Here is a 27,799-nt window from a genome sequence, read left to right on the forward strand (position 1 = left end):
ATGTCGGCGTGGGTCCGTAGTACTGAGCAAGGACCGCGGGTGTGTGGAGGTATGAATGTGAGTGTAAGGGAGGGAAACCCACAAAGAAGGGAGGGTTAGCATTAGAAGTTAGGAGATAGGGAAATTAGCTTAGGGGCTGTGTTGTGTGTATTCCAAGGAGGATTAAGGACTGACCCAGAAGCAACCACAGGAACAGAATTCTCGACGGAAAAACAAGTACCACAAGCTATCTAGACGCCACGGAGATGACCGCACCCATGAGCACCGAGGCGCCATTCAAGATGAACAGTATTACCCTAAGGCCGTTTGACGGCAATGAAGATATCGCCGTATGACTTACAAAGGCGGAGTTGGTCGCGAAGCTAACGGGAGTAACGGACGTGGCAAGTTATATTGCTCTAAATTTGGAGAATGACGCGTTAGCCATCTACCTGGAAATGGTGACCAGTGATCGAACGGATGCAGAAAAGGTGAGGGAAAGGTTAAAGGAGGCTTTCGGTGAGAGCCCTTTTGATGCGTTCTGTCAGCTGCAGCGAATGCGGTGGGCAGGTGAACAGGCCGATGTGTTCGCCAACGAAATCAGATGATTAGCGGGCCTGGCTACTCTCGAGGGCAACGGCTTGGAAACGATAGTGAGAATGGTTTTCGTGAATGGATTTCCGGATCGCATATCGGTTGGACTGTAGGAAATGAATAATGCGGCAAAGGCGAACTGATAGCCCGCGCCAGGCTCCTGACTAGGGTTAAGGATGGAGGGCCGGTGGGAGCCGTGGCTAGAGAAAGGCTGCGGAAAAGGACACAGGCCGCAGCGGGAGAAGGAACGCGGGCAGGGACAAAGGGCAGCGGGCCTTTGGAGGAGGCAGCAACGAGAGAAAGGAAAACAGGTGAGCCCAGGAGTGACTTCAGCGGATGGCGGGGGCAGTCTTGGGTCCATTGTCACGAGTGTCGGCGACTAGGTCACCTCACGAGGGACTGTACAGAGGTAGAGCTCGTCTGTTACGCATGCAATCAGCCAGGACATATGGCTCGACACTGCAATCAGGGAAACGGAAAACCGGCGGCCGCTACGCAAGGGGCCGCCGAGGAAATGTAAGGACACTGTTCAGCCGTATGCCGAGCGTGAATGTTCAACCACGATCGTGAGGACCGACGTAGTTCAAGAGTTCAGACGGGGAGATGTGGCCCTGATGACAGTCGACGGGAGGGAGACAAAGTGCGAAGACGACCAGGAAATTGAAATTATAGTAGAGAGTATCCCGATACGACTAAAAGTGCTCGTCATCAGAACGGTTCCAGAGGGAATAGACGTGGTGCTGGGAATGGGTGGAATTACCCAGCTTGGAGAAGTCACGTGTATCGGCGGACGAGTGAGGATTGGAATGATACACGCCTCGGAAGGGAGAACGAGGACCCGACTGAGACCGGGTGTGAACGTTGGAATGGCAATGGGGGCCCCGGAAGGCGGTGCCGCCCCGAAGCTCGACCCTGTCGAGAGGGCGGCGCCGTGCACGATTGAGGACGAAGACTTCCTGGCGGAATTTGATGGCCACAAGTGGGAAGTACAGTAGAGTGGTACCCGAAAGAAGGCTTGCCCTTTTTGAAAAACGAAGTCGATTGCTACACACAGACCCTGAGAGAGGGGGTGAGGGAAAACTTTGACCTTGAAGTGGAGCGCTGGATTGAGGAGGGAATCTTGAGTCCCTGGAAGGAATTGGTGGAGGGTGGAATCCTGCCCTTGATAGCAGTGGCACAGCCAACCAAGAGCAGAGTACGACTGGTGTTGGATTTCCGAGAACTGAACCAGTTTGTGAGGTGTCATACTGGCGACGAATTTGTACATGTGTGCAGCGAGACCCTAAGCACGTGGCACCGAATGAGGGGGGCGTCCGCGATTGTAGACTTGTCGGTAGCTTACCTGCAAATTCACGTGGCGAAGAAGCTATGGAAGTACCAGCTAGTAAAATACAAAGGGAGAACTTACTGCTTAACCAGACTGAGGTTTGGGCTTAGCTCAGCCCCGAGGATCATGACGAGAATCCTGAAAACAGTGCTGGAGAAGACTGAAACGATGAAGAAGGGCACCGACTCGTACCTCGACATACTGGTGGATGATAGCGTGGTATCAGCGTCGAGAGTAGTAGAACATTTGGCTCGGTACGGATTAATGGCGAAGGAGCCGGAAACGTTGGAAGGAGCAGTGTTGGGACTGCGTCTGGAAAGGGACGGGACCGGAAATCTGATGTTCAGGAGAGGCAACGAGATCCCGAAGGTTACGGATGAAATGAGCAAACGAGAGCTCTTCTCCCTTTGTGGCAAATTAGTGGGCCACTACCCGATCGCCGGTTGGCTCCGTATGGTGTGCAGCTGCATTAAGAGGCGGTCGGGGACAAAGGATTGGGGAGAGAAGATGGATGAGAACACACTAACCATGATACGTGACGTCGTACAACGGGCGATGCACCATGTGATCCGGTGAGGGGACAGTGGAACGCTCCCCAGTAGAGCCGAGGCGTAGTGTGGTGCGACGCGAGCAGCATAGCGACCGGCGCCGTCTTAAAGATAGGGGGCGTGGTAGTCGAAGATGGAGCGTGGCACCGAAAAAAGGACGACTACCATCATATCAACGTATCAGAGTTGGACACGGTCATAAAAGGAGTCAATTTGGCACTGAAAAGGGGGATGCGTGAGGTCGAAATCAGAACTGACCCAGCCACTGTAGCGGGGTGGATGAACTCAGTGTTTACGGCTGAGAAGAGAGTACGCACGAAGGGGGCCCTTGTGAAGCGCCGTCTTGGGATCCTGAGGGAGCTCATCGACGAGTTCAGCATGAAGATGAGGGTGAGCGAGGTGCCGTCGGAGATGAACAAAGCGGACGCGCTAACCAGAGTGAAGAAGAACTGGCTGAACGTGAAGGAAGAACATGACAAGGAGAAGCTTGAAGTGTGCGCCGCAGGGTCCCCCCTTCGTGCCAAAGAGTTGCACGAGACTCATCACCTTGGAGCCGATAGGTCATTGTTCTTGGCAAGGAAGGTTGACTCGAATATATCGAGGGAAGAAGTACGGCAGACGGTGAGAGCGTGCGCCCGATGTCAGTCCATAGACCCCGCCCCCAGACCGCACTTGGCGGGGGGAACATAGTGTGGGAGGAAACTGGGGGCGGCTGGATGGCGGTTGATGTAACCCACTATCAGGGTGCCAGGTACCTGTCGATGGTCGACTGCGGGCCGAGACGGTTCGCTGTCTGGCGAGAACTGAAGGAGGAGACTGGAAAAGAGATTGCAGGGGTGATAGATGAGCTATTTCTGGAACGGGGCCCAGTGGATGAAGTCCTGATGGACAATGGCACGGCGTTTTGGTCGGAGGCGCTGAAAGGCATGTTGGACAAGTGGGACACAAGACGCTTCTTCCGGTCAGCTTACCGACCAAGCGGAAATTGTATAGCTGAACGACACCATCGTACGATTAAGTACATCGCCGAGAAGGGGCGAATATTATCGACGGAGGCAGTTTTTTTTTTTTTTTTTTTTTTTTTTGTATAACATGTCCCCCAGGTCAGGCCAAGATGACGGCTCTGTTCCACAAAGAGCCGTGTTTAGATACGACTGTGGGCATCCCCAGTCGGGGGCCGGGACTACTGAAGAAGACCCGACCTCAGTGCAGGCGCGGGAGGAGGCATGGGTGAGGCCAAAGGACAGGAAGTGCACGTCACAGTGGACGAAAGGGATAGTGGCCGAGGTGAATGGGACCTTTCGCAGTGAGCGATTTGATACCAGATACCGCCAGATCTTGTAATTCTTGCCGGAAAATAAATACTTTTTCGGGCAAGTTTTATAAGCTTACAGAGGTGTGTCGTTGTACATTATTGTGTCTGAAATTTAAGTCAATTAATTTCATGATTGCAAAAGGCATATAGCATTGTTTGAGCCTCTATTCATAATTACAGATGATATTCATAAAACAGCCTATAATTGTATCAAGCTAAGCAATTTGTCATTTTCTACCGACTTCAATGGACGTTTACTGATATATACTTTCATTTGAATGCACCAAGCAATAGGCAAATCCATGTAATGTATAGAAAATATAATTTTGCATCGAAGACGGTAGGATTACGATTTTCCGGTACGATTAAGTATTGTCTTTCTCTTATTTTTTCTTGAATCTGACGTGCAGTCTGCCACGGCACACATACAATTAGTCATATTTGTTTGAAAATAGCTCCCAGCAGATCTAAGAGGCTATTCTTTACACAAACGTAACTCGCCTCGTACGTCCGCCACCACTGTTGTTATATTTCATCTCACTGATTATCTTCATATATAGGACGTGACAGTGATATCCATTATTTTCCAACACTCTCAGATAAAATGCACAAACTGAAATCAACATCCTCTTATTTTTTATTGCTCATACTTACTTCAGTAAAAATAATTACCTATTTTTAGTTTTATCTTCTAATTAAATTAACAAAGCCTTATCACACACAGGTAAGTAAAAATTATAACATTAAGAGTCATGTTTTTAATTTTAAATACACTTAGGCAGCAATTTATATCGTATTTTTTTTAAATATCGGTTTCCAAATTAGCTAAGTTACCCCTTTGCCTCGTGAAATCCGAGACAATTGAAAATTCTAGCGCTAATAGGCATCTACGAGCCTGACTGCGAAAGGTCCCATTCACGGAACAACGTCTCTGTCGAGAGAGTGCCGCGGCATATCTTGGATGTTCGGCGTGTGGTGAGTGAAGGAAACGACGAGGAGGAGTAATGTTCAACACAAAAGTTCAAAGTAAAGAGGTTATAATCGATGGTGAGTCTTAAAGAAGTCGAAGAGTATAACAATTTAAGCCAGATGGTGAAAGTGACAAAAGATCATGATAATGAAATAAAAAGACGTATTACAATTCAAATTCAATTCAGATCAATGATGGGAATAACCCTGAGAGACCGAAAGAGAGAGCAGACTAGAGTGAAATATATTGTAGAGGCGATAAAAGAGAGGAAGTGGAATTGGGTAGGTAAGTTAGTGCGAACGACTGATGAGCGATGGAGCAAGTGTGGTACGGAGTGGACGCCGCGAGATGGAAGAGACGAGATTGAGAAATTTGCAGGAGTGACGTGGCAGAGGTCGGCGCGGTCGCGTGAATCTTGGAACGCTATGGAGGAGGCCTGTAATTGTTCAGCTGTTGACTCAGGATGGCTGAACTGTTTGATAGATTGATTGACGTTACTTAGTTTACTTAGTATAATTCAGAGGGTCTTCCTCATAGCTGTGGTGGTCCACCGCTACTTCCAGTCCGGGAATCTTCTTTTTGTAGACTGATTTGGTCAGGAATGGAATTTGAGGCTGCCCTGCAATGGGCTGTGTATCCAGGTACGGGAGGCTCGTCTGCCAGTGATTTCAGATATTTATCTAGATGTTGTTTAAAGTTTGTGACTGGGCAGTTCTTTATCTCTTTTATATGTTTTGGTAGGCTATTGAAGATTCTGGGGCCATTGTATGTGAAGCTGGAGGCCAATAGGGTCCTGATTCTGTCTGGGGCAGATGTAGGCAGTATTTTCTTTTTACACTTGCGACCATTTCTACTATTGTGTGTTTCTAGTAGAGACAATGTAGTAGGGTCGGGTACCTGTTTCTCCAGAATTTTCCACATATATATGGCCCGGTGTCTCTCTCTTCTGCTTTGTTGAGAGTATAGGCCTAGTTTTTTCAGGCGGTCCCAATAATTGAGGCCCTGCATGCCTTTGATTTGCCTTGTGAAATGCCTTTGGACAGACTCTAGTTCCTGTATTTCTGCCCTTTTGTGTGGTGACCATAGTTGGCTACAGTAATCGAGCACTGGTTGTATAAGTGACTTCCAGAGTGATAACATTAGTTGTTCGTCTCTTGATTTGAAGGTCCTTAGTACCCATCCAGCCATTTGTCTGGCTTTACTAGTCGTTTTGAAGATGTGGTTTCTGTAGGTAGCCTCTTCATTGAGGTGAATTCCAAGGCACCTTACAACCGGACTCGAGGATATATTTATGCCTCCTTTGGTATGGAGTGCGGTGGAACTTTTTAGGTCAGAATTTGGGCCACACCTTAGTATTTCAAACTTCTGCTCATTGAAATGCATGTTGTTAAGTTCAGCCCATTCTGAGATTTTGTCCAGGTTGTCCTGCAATTCCTGGATGTCGGCCTCATGGCTGATTCTATGGCTGAGGGTGGTGTCATCCGCAAAGGAGGACAGGAATGAGCTGTCAACGGCTTGGCCTATGTCGTTCATTAGGACCAAGAAAAGTAGCGGGCCCAGCACAGAGCCCTGCGGTACACCACTGAGAACTGCTGACTTTTCTGATTGGTGGCCATCGACAGCTACCACCTGTGACCTTGTTCTGACAAAGTTGTGGAGCCATGTCCCAATCTTTCCCTTCATTCCCACAGCTTTGGGTTTATGTGATAGAATGCCGTGGTCAATTCGGTCGAAGGCCTTAACAAAGTCGAGGCATACAACATCAACGTTTCCTCGTCTTGCAAGCCCCTGGAGCAGCCATTCATAGTGAATTAACAAGTTAGAAAGACATGATCTCCCTTTCCGAAAACCGTGTTGAGATTTGCTTAATAGTTGATGGTTTTCCAGGTACTTGATGATGTTATTTCTCAATATCTTTTCAAAAATCTTTATGATATGTGATGTAAGTGCAACTGGTCTGTAGTTTCTGGCCAGACTTCTTTCTCCTCCCTTACATATTGGGGATATTATTGCTTCCTTTGGTCTGTTAGGTATCATTCCTGTGTCGAGGGACAGTCGCCAAATTTTCTGAAGGGGGGATGTTAGAGCCTATTTACATTTTGTAAGAAAGATGGCAGGCACACCATCTGGGCCAGCAGCTGAGTTAACTCTAATTTCACTTATTGCCCTCAGCACATCAGTCTTGGTGAAATGAATGTCATTGAGTTGTGGGTTTTCGTTGTTTTGTACTGAGAAGAATTCTTGTGGGTTATTTACAATACTTTCTGCTTTTGGTTGGGAAAACACTGTTGTGTATTGTTGCGCTAGGACACTGCAGGTTTCCTGGGGGTCATGACGACATTTTACCATTATCCAATTGGAGTGGTCCAATTTTGGTTTTTGCTTTTGATAATTTTTTGCAGTAACTGAAGAAATACTTAGGATTGGATTTAATGTTGCTTATTGCTTATATTTCTTCTTTGTTTCTTTGCTCCTCGTGTGATGTTTTGATTTCCCTTTCAATTGTGGCTATTTTTCTACTAAGTGCCCTTTTGCGGTTACCATTTATTGCTTTCATTAGTTGTTGGGTGAGAGAAGTTTTTCTTTTCGTCAGTATCTTCCGGCTTTTGGGGATGTTACTTTTTCGAGATGTTTGTGATCTTCTCTTTGGTATTTTGTCTTCGTTACTCCTTCATAAAACTTCTGTTTGAAGGTGTCTTTGTTATCATTTTAGTAAGAATAACAATAAAAAGCAATTTATTTCTATAACTGATCTTGCAGAGTTCCAAAAATATTTTAAATTCTTTGGTCATTTGTGAGACTCAAAGTATCACGAAAAGTGTAAACAAAGAAGGCGGCCATACACGTATGTTGAAGTTATTTGTAAAGTTCGACAATAAGGTACGTGGTTGCTTTATACATGTAAGTTACAGGCCATCATGGTAGTAAATATTTAGGTTTTCGATACTTAAAAAAAAAAATTGTAATCGGTAATGAGAAAGAAGCCCATTGCTTCAAACTTTTGCACGGGGGAATTTTAGACGGGATATCTAATAATATTGAAAGCATGTCAAGTAAGTAACGGTTACGATGACCTTCTAAGAATTAGGAAGTACTTTACATTATATCCTGATGTTTTATAGCAGTTTTAGATACGGATTGAAGTTCAATTAAATCAAGTACAAAGTTATGCACAAAAGAAGACCAAGTATGAGTACGCATTTTTTGGAAGGAAAAAAAAAAATAAAGTGGAGAATGAAAAGGATATTGAATTAATGCTTATATATTATGTAAGCATTATATTTGTGGCCTGAATGAAGCAAATGGGATACTGTGGTAAGTGGCTCAGTATATCTACTTACAAAAAAAATCTAGCTATCAAGTAATTATAGATTGCAGTTCCACCAACAGTGTATATTTATTTTTGTTGGGGTGGGGGATGTTGGAGGGGTAAAAGTACACTGGCAAGCCATAAAACTCACATTAATGACAAGAAATTGAATATATAAATGCCACTCAAAGTTTTTTAAGTCTGTTCTTAAAAAAATAAATAAAAGAGAAACAGAATAGGTTAGGTATGGTTAAGATGTATATGGGTAAAATTTTACTTTCGACCTTTGTTGGAATATAGCAATATAAAATTAAATAGTAATTTTGTAAATTAAAATGTATGAACATAATATGCAATTTTGTGTGCGGAAATGAAAATAAAAAAAGTTGCTAAAACAGATTTATTAAGTAACGAAGTTGTGTACTACGAATGGTACGCCATGTTTGTTATGGTAGATTCCGACGTCGGAGAAATGAAAGAACGATAGATTTGTCTAAACTAAAGTAAAGTAAACTAAACTAAACTAAACTAACCTAACCGGTAAAATTTTACTTTCGACCATTGGAGGAATATAGCCATACAAAAGCTGAGAGAGTGGTTGAAAAGCCCACCAACGTCTCTCACGACGACGACGAGGACCAGCCGGATGATATCTAATTTGCAGGTAATGATTTATTAAACACAGGTTAGTTTAGTTTTAGACAAATTTATCGTCCTTTCATTTCTCCGACGTCGGCATCTACCACAACAAACATGGTGTACCATTCGTCGTACACGACTTCGTTACTTAAGAAATCTGTTGTAGCAACGTATTTTTATTTTCATTTCCGCACACAAAATTGCATATTACGTTGATACATTTTAATTTACAAAATTACTATTAAATTTTGCATTGCTATATTCAAACAAAGGTCGAAAGTAAAATTTTACCTGTATATGTGTGTGTATATCTATATATATGTTTTACTCACCTGGTTGGCTACCCCGTTCTAGACCAGCATATTGCTCGAGAGAGATAAGCTTTGGGTATACAGGGATAGCCCACATCTTGCTGGCACGCCAGCCCTTGTTCAATATACATCAGAACAGAAAAGTACAGGGTAAAAGGCTGAGTTGTGTGCCATGTGCACAGAAAGTAGACAGCTAGGAACGAATATCTGGGTAATGATTAATCAACATATTCAAAGAGTGTTTGGCCCAACTGTATGTGCAGGTGTTTTTTGAAAGATGTAATTGAGTCACAGCTAACAGCATCATCAGACAGGGAGTTCCAGAGGTCAATACATCTAGCACTAAAAAATCTGCGTCTTTACTCTAGAGATATATGGGGTGTGGTTATCTTAAATCTGTGACCCCTGGTGTGTGTTATTGGAGATAAGGAAAAAAGATCTTGGGGTGAAATAGAAGACTGCTTGTGAAAATTTTTCCAACATTTTATGAGATCAGCCCTGATTAATCTGCCACGGACTGAATAAAGATCTAAAGTTAGCAGACGGTCTGCATAGCTAAGCTCTGCCATTCCAATTATTTGTTTAGTCCACCTGCGTTGCGTAGATTCCAGGAGTGTAAGGTCACCTAGGTATCCAGTGTTCCATACAGTGGATCCAAACTCCAACAGTGGTCTGATGTGGGATTTAAACAGGGTGATCATGAAGTCCTTATATATGTGGAAGCTTGTTGGCCAAGTGAGTTTGGGGATCATTACTTGCAGCGAAAGTCGAGGGGATGGCAATTTGAACCCTACCACAGTTGAAGTTGAACCAAGGTCATGGTTCCATAAATAACACACTACAAAATCCTCTGTAAAGTTTGACATTTAAACCAATTTATATATATATATACATATATATATATATATTTACCTAAAGTAAGGGTCATTAGGTACCCAATGAGGATAATTAGACCCTGTACTTAGGTATAGTGTCCTCTTCATCAGTTGAGAACACCGCATCTTTTAATGTGTTGTTGTTTTACGCGGGGGTTAGGGACCAGGAACCCCCGCGTAAAACGAAAATCCGCGTAAAATTCCGCCACTGAAGGAGATATACCAAAACAATCATTAGAACCCTAATAATTTTATTTCCACAATGAATTGCCATATTGAACAAAATAATACAATAGAAAAATAGGAAAACAATACAATACAAACAAAAGAACAAGAAAAAACAGTGCATGAAATGAATATATGTAGAAGGGGTAGTAGTCTAGGTAGCAGTCTAGTCGGACTCGGCATCAGAATTAGCTGGACCACCACGTTTCTGTAAAAACATGGTGATGGGCAATTGTACTCGGCGCTTTTTCATGTCCTGCAAAACGGCTTTGTAGGGCGCCATAACACTGTCGATGCCATTCTGCGCCGCAATTGCCCTCACCATGGATGTGTCAGTCTCATAAATGGCAGCCTTGAGAGCGGAGGCCTGTCGTATCAAGGCTGCCAATGAGTCCAAAGTTAATCCTTCCTGTGGCTGGCTTTCTTCTTCAACATTGCCCTTCTCCTCCTCCTCCTCACTGGCCGACTGGACGAGTTCCACCAGTTCCTCCTCAGACAGCTCAACTGCATGGCCACGAACCAGTTCCCGAACCTCTTCTTCCTCCATATCTGCAAATCCTTCACCGCCAACTTCCTTTGCTAAGGCTACAGTCTTCTTCACCTGATCTTCCACTTGCTCATCCGCTGTATATATATACAAAAACCCAAAAATCCGCGTAAATTCAAAACCGCGCATAAAAAATCCGCGTAAAACGAGGGTCTACTGTATTTTATGCTTCTCTTACTCAAAATTTATATTTTTCAAAAATCTAGCTGTCATCAAGAAATTATAGATCAATGTACCACCTACAATGTTTTTTTTTGGGGGGGGAGGAGGGATAATTTTAGATGGGAGAAAGTAAAGTGGCAAGCCACTTAAAGCTACAAAACCCCGTTCTTCACATGAAGAATTCCAAGTGTTAAACAAATGTAGATTTGAAATGTAAATTGACCTCTCATTAACGGATACTGCATTACTGGATATCAGATGCAACAGACAAAATCCACTGGTCTGGTCAAAAATCTGCTGGTCTGGTCCGACAGTCTAAATTTCGCGGGTAGGGTGAATGCGTCCGTTAGTTTGGCGTTTGTCCACTGAGTGGCTGATGGTGTGATGGCGCACACTTTGTTTTGTTTACTAGTTAACAAGATCGTGATCGGTGTGGACGTTTATTAGCTGTGTTAGCAGTGTTTTCTGTGTTTTTTGTGCTGTTGTTTAGTGCTGTGGAATCACTCTGCCACCCAAAGCTAAAGCAAAGCATGTTAATCTAAATATTAAGAAGAAATTAGAGCTAATTAAGAAGTTGGAATCAGGTGTGTCTGTGGCCAGTGTGTGAGGAGTTTGGAGTTAAAAAACAAACAGTGAGTGATATTCGTAAAGCGAAGGATAAGTTAAAGCAATATGCCACTCATTTTGATGTCTGTGCTAGTAAGGACAAGAAAGGTGTTGAACATGCTCGTAAGCATATGAAAATTCAAATTCGTGGTATTAAGCACCTTGATGACATGGTGTATAAATGGTATGTTCAGCAACGTTTGGTAAAGATGAAAGTGCGTGGTGTTGAGATCATGGCTGCTGCTGATAAATTTGCTCGTCAAATGAATATTGACTGTAAGGCTAGCACTCCAAATCAACGGATTATTCACATCAATGGACACCGTTACCCCCCTTTTATTCCGTTAATGAGAGGTCAATCTGTATGTGAGCACTTAACGGAAGTATTTGGTAAGTTGGGTGACACTGGATTCGTTTCTACATTTTCTGGGGGGAGGGGGGTAGGCAAACATTATTCTCGTATTTAAGAATGGGGATAAATCATCTATCCTCAACTACAGACCAATCAATTCTATATTGGTTACTCTGATTAACAGAGAAATTGAGGCAAGAAGTAAAATAGTTGTTCTAGCCTAATTTTGATGTACAGGAGTCCCTCGAATAACGCGGGGGTTAGGTTCCTGAAATTACTGTGTATGACCAAATCCGCATATGCTGACTTTCCATATTAAATACCAAGAACCGTATGTATGTGTACGTGTGTGTATGTGGTGTATGTATGTGGCATATGTATGTGTTTGTGCATATATACATTGTGTATGTGGTGTATATGCATATGTGTATGTGGCATATATACATGTGTGTGTATGTGGCATATACACGTGTGTGTGTGTGTGTATGTGGCATATGTATATGTGTGTGTATGTGGCATATGTATGTGTGTGCGTGCATGCATATATCGCTTGTTTGCGAAAACGTGGTCATAACTCAAAATATCGAATTTTTCAGGAGAGGCATTTTAAAGTTTCAAAACGCTCTCAATATTATAAAAAGCCCTCAAACACCATAGGTGGAACATTTTTTGGAGCATCAAATACGCCTCTAAAGTTTATTGAAGTTGAAACAATCATAATCTTTACTAAGTCTAAAATATTTGTTGGAACAAGTTGGAACATGTAAAGTTATGTCGTTGGGACATTTAGCACTCCCTAGCGGTCAATTTTTGAGCTACAGATATGACACTGTTACCAAAAATCCGTGTTTGAAGATGAATATGTCTGTATAGATAACTCAAAAATTCATTTTTTTGAGTTATGACGACGTTTTCGGAAACAAGCGATATGTGTCTGTGTTCACATGTACAAGTAAGCATGTACGTATGTGTGTCTGTGTTCGTATTTGTGTGTACACGCACGCGCATTCACAACATACACTGGTTGTCTAACACGTGTCTACGTGTGCGTGTCTACACGTATGTAAGCGTGTATATGTCTGTTTTTGATCTCCCAAACTATCACTGCCAGTAACAACAAGAACCTCATAAGAGAAATTAAGACACGACAAGCACAGTCATTATCAGACTTATTAGTTGTGTTCCAAACGAAAGAAACATTACACTTCAACAGGTTAGGGTGGTAAAATTTCACGATAGCACGGCGCAGATGGTGGAAGCGACAAGCTAAAGCTTGTTGGCTACCCCCCTACTCCTCCCCTCCCTCCCTCCTGCATCAGTACCCAGAGGTTGACACGTAACCGCAGGCAGCCACCCACGGCTATCCCCTCGCCCCACACCCTTGTTTGAGCAGTTCCCAGTGTACATAATGACCGCGTTATATGAGGATCGACCGTATATGGTAAAATAGAAAGCAGTCATCACAAATGTTTGCGATGTTGCCGTGTGTGTGCATATGCGTGCCCGACTCGGTGCGAATTTTAAAACGTTTCTCTACATTTGAGATGGTTTTGAAATAAAATCCGCATATGATTGAATCTGTGTTAATCGAATCTGCGTTATTTGAGGGGCTCCTGTATTGCTTTCAGATGTGAAATTTTTTTTTACTCATTACCTCTAGTTCATTTCCTACCCTAGCATTAACCCATTAAACTCCGATGACAAGATTCTTGTCATTTGGTCAAATAAAACAAAAAATCATAAAACACCAAAATGTTTGATCAAACACCAGAAAAGTATGACGTCGGTCCTCGCTTCGCTCGCGAGCGAAGCGAGGACTGACGACATACTTTTCTGGTGTTTGATCAAACATTTTGGTGTTTTATGATTTTTTGTTTTATTTGACCAAATGACAAGAATCTTGTCATCGGAGTTGAATGGGTTAAGGTCTCCCAATACAAATACATCGACATTTCTCCCCAATCCCTCTATGCACTCATTTATATCTACCCAAAAATCCTCCCTTTCCTCTACGCTCTTCTCACTACCAGGCCCATACGCACTTACAAAAACCCATGTCTCCCTTCCCAGCTTCACCTTCATCCACATCAACCTTGATGAGACCTCCTTCCATTCCACTACATGCTTATTTATCTCTTCACTTACTAGTAAAGCCACCCCTTCTCTCCCTCGTCCCCTCTTCACATAACCCTTGCATTAACAGGGAGTTGACTGTAAGTGCAAATTTGTGCATGAAATAAGACCAAATATGATTACATGTTATTAGGGAAAAATTAAAGTGGAGAATGAAAAGGATATTGGATTAATGATCATACATTAAGCAATATGTGCCCTAGAGGAAGTAAATGGGATCCTGTGGTTAGTGGCTCAGTACATATACAGGAGTCCCCCAAATAACGCTGATTCGAATAACACGGATTCAATCATACATGGATTTTATTTCAAAACCATCTCAAATGTAGAGAACCATTTTAAAATTCACGCCGAGTCGGGCACGCATATGCACACATGCAGCAACATCACAAACATTTGTGGTGACTGCTTTCTATTTTACCATATACAGTCGATCCTCATATAATGCGGTCATTATGTACACTGAGAACTGCTCAAACAAGGGTGTGGGGCGAGGGGATAGCCGTGGGTGGCTGCCTGCGGTTACGTGTCAACCTCTGGGTACTGATGCAGGAGGGAGTGGGGGGTGGTAAGGGGGTAGCCAACAAGCTTTAGCTTGTCGCTTCCACCATCTGCGCCGTGCTATCGTGAAATTTTACCACCTTAACCTGTTGAAGTGTAATGTTTCTTTCATTTGGAACACAACTAATAAATCTGATAATGACTGTGCTTGTCGTGTCTTAATTTCTCTTATGAGGTTCTTGTTGTTACTGGCGGTGATAGTTTGGGAGATCAAAAACAGACATATACACGCTTACACACGTGTAGACACACACACGTAGATACGTGTTAGACAACCAGTGTATGTTGTGAATGCGCGTGCGTGTACACAAATATGAACACAGACACATACATGCATGCACGTGTACACATACACACACACACACACACACGCCACACACACATACATACGCCACATACATATACATACGCCACATACACACACGTGTATACACCACATACACACACACATGTGTATACACCACATACACACACATATGTATATACGCCACATACACATATGCATATATGCCACATACACACACATGTATATACGCACAAACACATACATACGCCACAAACACACGCGCACCCACATACACATACACATACAAACGGTTCTCGGTATTTAATATGGAAAGTCAGCATACACGGATTTGGTCATACGTGGTAATTTCAGGAACCTAACCCCCGCGTTATTTGAGGGACTCCTGTACTTCAAATGTCTAGCTGTAATCTAGAAATTATTGATTGGGTGAGTGGGGACATTATATACAGACCATCTTTAAAACAATTTTGGATAGGAAAAAGTACAGTTGTGAGCTCCAAAACTAGCATTAAGTACAAGCAACAAAACATAGAAATACCGCTCAAAAATATTTAAGCCTGATCTCCATAAAAAAAAAAAAAAAAAATAGAGAAACTGGGTAGGTTATTTTTCTTCTTTCTTTTTTGTTTGATTTGTTGTTTCTCATTTATTATTATATGATGCATAATTACATGAAAAGGGGTGCACAGCTTGCTAGTGCACCCACTCAATAAGAATGGCATTTCATCCCCACATAATCTATTCCCCTTCACCCCCCTCCCTCCCTCCCTCTTATCCTGGCTCCTGGATGATGCGTCATCCCTGTGTCCTGCCCACTGCCCTGGGTCAGAAACAGTGAGCAAAACACAGCACATCCACAGCAAGGCTGCTTCATTCAATCAGTGACCCTCCTCCCTTCTCCATTCCCCCATACAAAAAAAGAAAAGACAGAAATACCCCTGGGCTGCATCAATATATTATTCACACATACTCCACCACCCACTCCCTTCCATGCATCACAACATCATCCATACACACTCACCCCATCCTCCACCCCTCCCATTCCCCCAACAGACTTTCCCCTCCATCCCAATGCCCCCCTACCCCATCCATTCATCTCATCCTTAGTTGCCCTGTCATGTTCACTCCTTCCACCTCTGCCTTCCACACCTCTTTAACCAATCCCTCCCTACACACTCCCTCATGTGCCCAAACTATCCCAATACTCTTTCATCAACCCCACCCCCCAACTCCCCCTCCATCCCTGCTCTCCTCCCCACCCCACTCCATCCAGCCTAGTAACCCCAATCATACCTCTCATGCACCTCCTCTCAAATTTCTCCCTTACACCTCTCTCATGTTCCATGCCTCTGCCCCATACAGTGCTGCCAGCACAATCACTCCATACAAGTGTTCCATTTTAGCAGTGAACCATTTTTGTTGTTTCAGTACATATATTTTACATTTACACATGTGTTTTGATCTATTTACAGATATGGTTGCTAGTACAATAAGTCCTCGTTATACAGTACATATGCGTTCCTGAAAACCTTACCGCAAATTGAAATTACCATATACCGAACCCATTATAACATGTAATAATAGGATACTTGTTCCAGCACATCGAAAGTCACCCCCACAGACATGAAAATACATGAAAATAGTCACATAAGAAAATGTAAATTACTGCACAAAAGAAATAAACAGAAAATGTTTTTATTTACCTTTCACTCGCCACGTATTCTATCCGATGATGTCCCTCCCGAGGCTAAGGGACAGTAGGGATCTCAGCCCTTACTCATCTTTTGCTGAGTGGGCAGACGAATATAAGGGTGAGGCAGGAGGCTGAAAACCCTCAAACACTTCGTCGTCTGCACTGTCAGAAGCAGATGTGGAAGGGCCAGCTGTAGCAGGGTCGGCACGTTTGATTGGTTTGAAGAAAATAGATATGGAGGAACGACCAGCTGTAGGACCGTTGGCAGCAGATGAGGAAGGGCCTGCTGTAGCAGGGTCGGCAGGTTTGACTGGCTTGAAGGACAAGAAGATGGAGGACTGTTTAGCATTTCTTCTTTTTTCATCATAAATTTCTTGATAAGTTTTGACACTTTTCTCTATGTCATGAGCCACTTTGCTACTCCTGGTAGGATTTGGATCACATTCCTTCAGGGTTTCCAGGGCTTTTTCGATACTTCCGAGACATTCTCTAAGAGTTTTGATGTCCAGGCCACGCATAGGTTCTTCTTCCTTATTTCCCTTTTTTTTCTGCCTCCTGTAATGCCTTGTCTAGCTCTATAAGTTCATCATTTGTGAGAGGTTTACCATGGCTTTCCAAAAGATATTGAACATCATCATCATTAACTCCATCGAAGCCAGCCTTATGGCACAGATTTATGATGTCATCTCTGATCGCACTGATATTGTCTTCAGCGAAGCCTAGGAAGTTATGCACACATTCTGCCCATACTTTACTCCACACCAAGTTCATGGTAGAGTTCTTCACTTCATCCCAAGATGACTTGATGTCTAAGGGATGCTTAATGTTATAAGACTTCCACCATTCTCTGATAGTGGGCTTGCCAGGCCCATCTGTGCCCTTTATCAGTTGCTGCATGGTTCGCCAATGGTAATATGCTTTGAATGTCTTGATGACTGTTTGATCCATCAGTTGGATCAGAGCTGTGGTGTTTGGGGGGAGGAACATCACCTCGATATTATCCGTCCAGTCTTCCATAGCCCTTGGGTGGCTGGAAGCATTGTCAGTGATCAGTAAAAATCAGTTGGCAATGTTGTTAGCTGATGCATACTCCGAGTTGGAGACATATATGATGTAAAATTCCTTGTGAATTGAAGTGGTCAGCCATGCCTTCGGATTTGATTTCCATACCACAGGTAAGTATTGCTTCAGTAACCCCTTGAGTGCTCTCAGGTTTTCTGAGTGGTATATGAGGAGTGGCTTTAGCTTCAAATCCCCTTCTGCATTGCCTCCAAGTAACAGGGTTAAGTGATCCTTAGAGGCTTTAAACCCCTTCGCGCTTTTTTCTTCCTTGTCAATATAGGTCTTACTGGTCATCCTCTTCCAGTAAAGTCCTGTTTCATCATAATTTATAAATTATTTCTTGCTGTACCCTTTCTCTCATATGCATTTTTCTAATTCTGACTTGACTTTGTCTGCAGCCTCTGTGTCGGCACTAGCAGCCTCACCTGTGACCTTGGTATTATGGAGAGCTGAACGTTGCCTGAATTTATCAAACCACCCTTTGCTTGCTTTAAATTCAGTCTTCCACTCCCATTTCTACCTTCAGTCTTTCAATAATGGACAATGCTTCCTGACAGATTAACTTCAAAGACAGAGCCATATTTTGACGATTCTGGTCATTGATCCACATTTTGAGCAACCTTTCCATCTTATCCATTATTGGCTCACGGTGTTTTGTTAGCAATTTGCTCTGCAGATGCGTTGCATTCTCCCCAGTTTTTTTTTTTTATAGCCTCACGATTCTTCAATACCATCCAGACTGTTGACTGGGCTAGGCCCAAATTTCGACTTATGGCAGACGTACCTTCTCCCTGCTCTTTCCTCTTCAAAATATCTAATTTTACCTCCAATGTCAGATTACTCCTCTTTTGCTTTGCCTTTTCAACTCCAGCAATGTCTGCAGAACGTTTTGTGGCCATTATGGGTGCATCACTGTGTGTCGTGATAATAATATCTACAAAAAACACACCGTAAGGATTTAACTTGTGTTCAAAGGGAAATGTGGGAAGAGACTGATTGTTGTGGTGGCCACACATCATGGTGGCGCTATGGTATGGTGTAAACAAAACACAAGCGGATACTGTATCTGTGAATTTTTCTTACCGTAAATAGAATTGAGGGTAGTAATTATCAAATATAGATGCTCCTCTACTTACGTTCATTCATTTTACATTTTTTCTATTTTGCGTTTGAACTGACTGTAAAAAAAAAAAAAATTGTGAGTGAATTTTTGAGTTTAGCCCACTCTCTGTAGTACGAGACGTTCAAATGATACTTAGGCATGACGCTGCATCCATTGTTTACATGGCACAAACGACAGACTGAATGTGCCTTGCCTCTTCCCAGTTCACCGCGTGTTACCCTTGTGATCTCTGTGTTTACATTGTTTTGCGTATTTGTAACCTTAAGCAAATATGATTGGTCAAAAGTGTAAGATCTGCTCCCATGGTGAGGAGTTAACAAATGAAGACCTTATGAAGTTGGAGGCTCAGCTTTATGCGGAAGAAGAAGGAGAAGAGGACGAGTCCATTCCGATGAAGAAATTTGAGTCCAAATTGTTGGCGGAAGGGTTTTCTCTCATAGACCAAACCCTTGCAATTTTTGAGAGACAGGACCCAAACGTTGAGCATCACACGAAGGTCACAAATAGAATATATGATGCAATACAATGCTACCATATAATTTATGATGAAAAAAAAAGAAGACTATCCAATCAACCCTCGACCTCCAAAGCCGCTGAGTCTCAACCCTCGACTTCCAAAGCTGCTGAGTCTCAACCCTCGACCTCCAAAGACGATGAACCTCAACCTTCAACCTCTTAAAGAGCCGACCCTCAACCCTCAACCTCAACTTTCTTCGATGATAGTGAAACTGATGTTGACGATCCGCAAGCCTTATGTGACTTCTCCTCCTCCCCCTCCTCCCCCTCCTCCTCCTCCTCCTCCTCCTCCTCCTCCTCCCCCTCCTCCTCCCCCTCCCCCTCCTCCTCCCCCCTCCTCCTTCTCCTCCACCATCTTAATCAAAATGGCTTTTACTTCTTTCATATCAAAAAGGAGATTATAATCAAGTCTTCTGCCCTTAACCCATTCAACTCCGATGACAAGATGTCTTTGTCATTTGGTCAAATAAAACAAAAAATCATAATAAAACAACAAAATGTTTGATGATCAAACAGCACCAGAAAAATATGACGTCATCAGTCCTCCTCCTCGAGGAGGAGGACTGATGACGTCATATTTTTCTGGTGCTGTTTGATCATCAAACATTTTGTTGTTTTATTATGATTTTTTGTTTTATTTGACCAAATGACAAGACATCTTGTCATCGGAGTTGAATGGGTTAAGGCCTACTCATATAGTTGTCTAATACACTGGTTATATCTCTTTAACTTCATTTTTTCTATTTGATATCTGAATTGTACTTTTATTCTGAGTTGTCATTTCTCTTTTTCTCACCAGCACTAACAATGTGTATTTTAGTTTGCTTGTTTGTACTTAACAGATCTTTGACCATTTGTTTGATTTCAGATATTGCTTTTTTTTTTTAACTTATTCTTAACATGCTCCTTTTCATGAAAATGGGGATTTACTGCATTTTGTTCTAATGGTTGTTTGTCCATAAGTGCTGTTACTCTAGCCCTATTTTCCCAAACATTTACAGGTATACAGGAGTCCTTCAAATAAGGCGGGGGTTAGGTTCCTGAAATTACTGTGTATGACCAAATCTGCGTATGCTGACTTTCCATATTAAATACTGAGAACCATATGTATGTGTATGTGTACGTATGTGTGTGTGTGTGTGTATGTGGTGTATGTATGTGGCATTTGTGGCATATGTTGTTTGTGCGTATATACATGTGTGTGTATGTGGCGTATATGCATATGTGCATGTGGCATATATACATGTGTGTGTATGTGTCATATACATGTGTGTATGTGGCGTATGTATATGTGTGTGTATGTGGCATATGTATGTGTGTGTGTGTGTACGTGCGTGCGTGCGTATATGTGTCTGTGTTCACATGTACAAGTAAGCATGCACGTGCGTGTGTCTGTGTTCGTATTTGTGTGTACACGCACGCACATTCACAACATACACTTGTTGTCTAACACATGTCTATGTGTGCGTGTTTACACATGTGTAAGTGTGTACATGCTTTTGATCTCCCAAACCACCACCGCCAGTAACAACAAGAACCTCATAAGAGAAATTAAGACACGACAAGCACAGTCATTATCAGACTTATTAGTTGTGTTCCAAACGAAAGAAACATTACACTTCAACAGGTTAGGGCGGTTAAATTTCACAATAGCATGGCGCATGTGGTGGAAGCGACAAGCTAAAGCTTGTTGGCTACCCCCCTACTCCCCCTCTCCTCCCCTCCCTCCCTCCTGCATCAGTACCATGAAGTTGACATGTGACCGCAGGCAGCCACCCACGGCTATCCCCTCGCCCCACACCCTTGTTTGAGCAGTTCCCAGTGTACATAATGACCGCGTTATATGAGGATCGACTGTATATGGTAAAATAGAAAGCAGTCACCACAAATGTTTGTGATGTTGCCGTGTGTGTGTGTATGCGTGCCCGACTCGGCACGAATTTTAAAACGGTTCTCTACATTTGAGATGGTTTTGAAATAAAATCCACGTATGATTGAATCCGTGTTATTCGAATCCGCATTATTTGAGGGACTCCTGTACTTGAAATTTCATTGAAATGATTGTTTTCAACTTGATTCTGAGGTATAAGTTTTTCTTGGGGGCTCACTACCTGGGGGGCTTGTTAAGTACACAATTTTGAATTTGCTTTGTGTGAGCCTCCACAGTTGCAGCATCATGGTGTTACATTTAATTTTTTTCAGTTTTATCATTGCATACTTTTGATTTGTGTCTTTCACAATACCTACACCTAAACCCCTCATTGGATGTCCATGCCATATGCCCCCATTTGCTACATTTGTACTAGATTACAGGCTTCTCTTTGTAAACATAAATTTTCCTGTACCCTAAACACTTTATAAATATCTTATCAGTCACTGGCTCTTTCATGAGTGCAGTAAGCTGCAGTTTCTCTACCAATTTCCCTTCAATTTAACCCCTTTGATACGATGATGCCTACGTAGGCGTCATGAGGACCAAGTGGGTACGCGAGGATGCCGATGTTGGCGTCTTGGTTATATATATATTGTAGTTGTACCTGCATGACCCCCATACTCTTTAAACTGGCTTCATCATATTTTCTATGGTTATCAAAATTCACGGGTGAAAGAGAACGAGCAATACAGCGGTAACTTTATTTTTTATAATGCGAGTATTATGACGCAACATCGCACGTCTGGCAGCTAATGCTGCCCGCGAGATTTTGGCCTGGAGTGAAGGGGTTAAACAACACTGTATTTAACCCATACACACTCTTCATATGATGATTCCACACCAATTTCCATCACACCCACTGTAGCTAAATCAACCACTGTACACCGCACAGTAGCCAAGTTGTGAGGTCAATTATTCCAATTTGCATTTAACCACTTGACTCCGGGGCAAAATCTCGTGGGCAGCATTAGCTGCCAGACGTACGATGTTGCGTCATAATACTTGCATTATAAAAAATAAAGTCACGGCTGTATCAATCGTTCTCTCTTTCACCCATGAATTTTGATAACCATAGAAAATGTGATGAAGCCAGTTTACAGAATATGGGGGTCACGCAGGTACAACTACAATAAATATAATCAAGACGCTGACATCGGCATCCTCGCATACCCACTTGCTCCTCATGACGCCTACGTAGGCATCACCGTATGGAAGGGGTTAAGTTCATTCTTAACAGCAAGGTAGTAGACAATTTTATTTTTCTTATTAGCTACTAGTTTTGTACATTTCTCTTATTCAAAATGCTTATTTCCCAACACAGTCTACCATTAGTGGTGGAGGCTGGGTGGCAGTTAGTACAAACAAGTAATTTCCGATTGAAAGGAACAGATGGCTGATTTATTCAAATCAACAAGAAAACTGCAAGAAAAATAGCTTTACAAAATGAATTAGCCTGTAGGATGGTTTCTCAACATTAGGATTTATATTGCTATTTTTACGTAACTGAATGACATATCTTGGTTTTTCACCTAAATTTCCCTAGACCATTATGGGAAACTCTTGTAGACCAGTAAGATGATATTTTCTAAAGTCAGGTATCACATATGCACGAATGTTTATTGTGATTTTTATTCATAGAAGGTAATTAGATTGTGACCACTACAAGCATTGTTTTCATCACCACTAGTTAACATATTTTCATAACTAGCGACCAGTAGGTTGAGTACATTCCCATGACATATGTATTCTTTTCCACACTGCCCTAAGTAATTGTCTTGACTGACGTCCAGTAAAGGACATCACAATTGGAAGAGGCATCTTCCAATGTTTTTGGTTATCAGGAACCATTGAATGGCCAGTAGCTACAATGACAAAGCATGAGAGCTGACAGGCAACCCTTTGATCCACAAATAAGTCCAGTAATCTGTTGCAGGATGAAGTCCATGGAGTCTTCAGCCACCAAGAACTCAGGATATTCATCTGTGTTAAATGCCAATAGAGCAAAACTATTGGCAAAGGCCATGTGATACTTGTTGGTCGGCAAGATGAAAGGCAGCCCCAATGTGAGGACCATAAGAGGAGGTGAGCCAGTTTTGAGGCTTTTATTGAAAAGTCTCTTTATTCTAACACTACTTCATATGTAGCAGATACAAGCAGTACCTGTTGATGTCACCCACTGTATATCTTTCAGGTGCTCTTAATATGTGTGCACGAAATGGTATATACATATGAAGCACATGTTTGAGTATAAAATGACCTTTGTACAAGATAAAGTTAGTATGAAACGTCATCACCCCTGACAGTATGTAATCTGTAACTAGATGTTAATTTTTATCACCACAGATGGGTCTTAGTGTGATTAATGTTAATGTTCAATATCTTGTTTGAATAGATCCCATCACTAGGTATTAGAATATGAATTTTTTTCAGGTCCAGGATTTACCAATTCAGGTTTCATATGGCGAGTTGTCCTTAAGCTCTGTACATTCGCCATGGACACTGGAGAAAAAGCCTTCCATTGTGGCTAATGCAGTGCAGATTTCTCTCACAAGAGTAGTCTCAGCAGACATAAAAAGATCCGCACAGGAGAGAAATCTTCCCAGTGCGGTGTTTGTGATCCAGCTTTTACTAGAAAGATTGATCTTGAACAACACATGATGACCCACAGAGGAGTGAAATCTTGCAAATGTGATCTTTGGGACACAGCTTTCAGAGGAAAGAGGCGTTTAAAAAGTCATGTGGCGACCCACACAGGGGAGAAACTTAGTATTCGAATGGCTTCTCTCTTGTGTGGGTCGTCATGTGACTTTGTGATGCAGCTTTCAGACAAGAGCATCATCTCACAAACCATATGGTGACCCACACAGGAGAGAAACCTTTCCAGTATGACCTTTGTAACGGAGTGTTTTATCCCTTCCATATGGTGCCGCCTACGTAGGTGGCATGAGGAGCAAGTGGATACACGAGGCTGCCATATCGGGGTCTTGATTATATTTATTGTAGTTGCCCCTGCGTAATGACATACTCTCTAAACTGTCTTAATCACATTTTCTATGGTTATCAAAATTCACGGGTGAAAGAGAGAACGATCGATATAAGTGGTGACCATTTATTATGATGCAAGTATTATGACGAAACATCATACGTCTGGCAGCTAATGCTGCCCGCGAGATTTTGGCCCGAAGTGAAGTGGTTAAAAGAAAGACTCATTTTGAATATCACGTGATGACCCACATGGAGAGAAGTCATTCCAGTGTGACCTTTGCAACACAGCTTTCAAGAGTAAATGTGACCTTAATTATTACATGAGGACTCACAGGAGAGAACATTGCAAATGTGAATTTATGATGCAGCTTTTGCAAAAAGAATACTCTAATCAGGCATTTAAAGATTGTTTGATGATCAAACAGCACCAGAAAAATCCGCCGTCGTCAGTCCTCCTCCTCTTCGAGGAGGAGGACTGACGACGTCATATTTTTCTGGTGCTGTTTGATCATCAAACATTTTGTTGTTTTATTATGATTTTTTGTTTTATTTGACCAAATGACAAGACATCTTGTCATCGGAGTTGAATGGGTTAAGCGACCTTTGCAATGAAGGTTTCTCACAAAGTAATGATATCCATATCGCACAGTGACCCATACAGTAGAGAACCAGTGCTTCCACTTTTAGGGTAAATACCCTATTTTAGGGTAATCAAGCCTATGCTGGGGTAGAGTTTAGGGTAATGTTTTTTTTTTTTAGGGTAATTGGGCAAATTTTGGGGTACAAATAGAGAATGTAGGGCAATCAGACACATTCACATTCCTTTAGAACAAAACCAATTTAGAATATTTTTTTTCGACATTGATAAATAACGAATATATATGATGGACAGGTATGATAATGTTCTGTCCAGTAACTCCTTGGCCTTTTAAAATTGTGGATGGGGTGTGAGGCACATTAGTAACTCCTATGAAGCAGCTGCTAATCATGACCGTTGGACTGTTGGCCTGGTAGCTCAGCTGACTGTCTGGTGAGGGCGTGAGGCCCGCGATGCTGGTCACTGGTGGATAAGCATCCGGCTCTGACTCGTGTGTGTCAATGGTGTGTTGGTGATGAGCACTGGAACATGGTTTTCAACAAAAGAAATGCAGCTGGAATTATATGCTTTCCCAACCTAAAAACTGTGATCAGTACCTTACTGTCACTGCCCTTTTCAAATGCATCTGTTGAAAGGTTTTTTAGCAAACTAAATTTAACCAAAACATCCCAGAGGAACAGTCTAAAAAAATGAAACAATCTGTGGGCTCACAGATTGTTTCATTTTTCAGACTGTTCCTCTGGGATGTTTTGGTTAAATTTAGTTTGCTAAAAAACCTTTCAACAGATGCATTTGAAAAGGGCAGCGACAGTAAGCTACTGATCACAGTTTTTAGGTTGGGAAAGCATATAATTCCAGCTGCATTTCTTTTGTAGAAAACCATGTTACCACATGAAGAACAACAATGCAAAAGCAAATACCTTAATTATTGACAAAAGTTTACTTAAAGCTGTTAAAAATGTCAAAAGCAGTGCTACTTGCAAAGAATCTACTGCTCTAAGGGGAACCTAGCTTCAATACTTCATAAAATAGCATGTTGCACCTATTTGGAACCAGGGGATCTGTCTTTATTTTCTGGATTACGGTCTCCAGTACTACATAAAGTAGCATGTTGCACCTATTTGGAAGCAGGAGTTCTGTCTTTATTTTCTGGATTACACTCAGTAATGTACTTGTTATTTTTATAGAAATACCTAAATCTTTACATAAAGGTGACTTTGACTTACATAATACTGTTCTTATGCACTTCTATTATATGCCAGCAAAAAAAAAAAGAAAAATGTGATAATATATATATATATATATATGTATATATATATATATATATATATATATATATACATATAGATATACAGGTAGTCAACTTACGACCTATGCGACTTACGACTGATCGACTTTACGACCACGAGATAGTGCAATAATATTTAACATTTAATAGAGTAATAGAATTGTAATGTTATGCCTGGCAGTGCAGTACAATTACTTTGCACACCGCGAAACGCAAGTACGATAGTATTGGCAGGCTGCCGGCAGCGTCAGCATCTCAGCCAGCTAAATATTCTTTCATTTTGTTTCTTTGAAGTAAAAGGTTTCCTAATTTTGCATTGCATTTTGTATTTTCATATATTTTGCAATTAATAAAATGTAACAGCAAAACTTTTTTTTTATGCCTAGGCTAGTTTGTTGCCAATAACAATATGTTCGGTACAGTACGTAAACGAAAAGAATGTGTTTTTAAATAAAATTTTACCTTACATTTTGTATTTTTTTTTCCTATGTTTTGCAATTAATAAAATGTAACCGTAAAACTTTTTTATGCTTAGTCTGTTGTCGATAATAATATATTCGGTACAGCATTTTGTATTTTTATGTGTTGTGATTATAAAATGTAACAGTAAACTTTGTTTATGCCTAGTCTATTGTCGATAACGATATTTTCGGTATACTACGTAAACGAAAAGAATGTTTTGAAATAGAAATTTTCCTAATTGTGCCTTGCAATGATTTTAATTTAACAAACAAAAAAGTATTTGTAGGTCAGGGATGACAGGACTTTATTCAGTATGCGTTGGCCTAGGCTACGTTTCCTAACGAAAATTATAAAAAAGGAAGGAATATTAAAGAACGTAGCTCAAAGATAATACGATTTTATTCAGTATGCATACGTTTCCTAAAGAAAGTCTGGTGGTAAAATAATAAAAATGTTGAAATATCTAGTATCATAGGTCAAAGATGATAGGATTTTATTCAGTATGCTTAGGCCTAAGCTAGGTAGGTCAAACACCACCAGAGGCGCCACCATCGATGATGAGCACAATAGGGCATCATTTTATGCGCACACCATTCAAACGGCCAGATTTACATACCACGGGAAATTTTATTAGTAAAAATGTTGTGTGAGTGCATTTACTACGATCGTAGTAAATTTCAAACGTTCACATCATCAGTTATATGTCGGTCAATAAAACACAAGATAAACATGGTGGCCTGCATTCAACAGTAAATCGAAAATTGGTATTGTTTCAACGTAAAAAATGAGCTAACAAATTTAGGGTTGTGGCAACTAACCATAATAAAGAAAAACTACTAGTCTCGCGGATTATTCTAATACCAAAATAAAGGCAGCGTGTTATGGTAGAGCTGAGAAATCGGTGGTACTAATTAGTTTTTTTTTTCTATCGAGTCGGATTATCGGATAACAACGTCAACATCCATCCTGCCATCGTATCTATCACTGGTGGTATGGATCAAACTTCACTCTATTAAGTTTCTTACTGCGACACTGCTTCTGACCCAGGGCGGTGGGCAGGGTGCAGGGATGACCCGTCATCCAGGAGGTGCTCAGATGAGAGGAAGGGTGGGAGGGGTGTGGAGTGTATTTAGGGATGAAATGGGTGGGACTGTTTTTATGCCTTTCCCTTTTTGGCTACCTCCCTTGGAAGGGGGAAAAAGCCTTGGTATATGTATGTATGTTATTAGTGTAATAGACTTATAGTTGAATTATTTGAACTATTTTCTTTAAAATGTGTGATTTTCATGTAATTTGATCAAAGAGAAGTTACGTTTTTATCCTCCGTAATATTACGGACCACAGCTACGATTCGTCCTGCCCGCTATCTATGATCACT

General features: G+C 41.8%; 1 protein-coding gene and 1 long non-coding RNA gene across 2 annotated transcripts in view; both read left to right on the top strand.

Annotated features, from left to right (window-relative positions):
• On the top strand, positions 1–3,138 carry LOC143030423 (uncharacterized). Its single transcript, XM_076193570.1, has 5 exons — positions 1–57; positions 345–541; positions 1,013–1,559; positions 1,628–2,356; positions 2,503–3,138. Exons 1-5 carry the CDS (start codon positions 1–3, stop codon positions 3,136–3,138), a joined length of 2,166 nt encoding a protein of 721 aa, XP_076049685.1.
• Positions 3,139–7,467: 4,329 nt separating this feature from the next.
• Positions 7,468–27,799, top strand: part of LOC143031838 (uncharacterized) — a 53,481-nt gene continuing 33,149 nt past the window's right edge. Inside the window, exons 1-2 of the long non-coding RNA XR_012967042.1 lie at positions 7,468–7,613; positions 23,022–23,170. This is a non-coding gene — a long non-coding RNA (uncharacterized LOC143031838). The remainder of the gene's footprint in view (positions 7,614–23,021; positions 23,171–27,799) is intronic.

This window comes from Oratosquilla oratoria, chromosome 12 (assembly GCF_046742065.1).
Source record: "Oratosquilla oratoria isolate Oo_2021 chromosome 12, ASM4674206v1, whole genome shotgun sequence".
NCBI classification, from domain to species: domain Eukaryota; kingdom Metazoa; phylum Arthropoda; class Malacostraca; order Stomatopoda; family Squillidae; genus Oratosquilla; species Oratosquilla oratoria.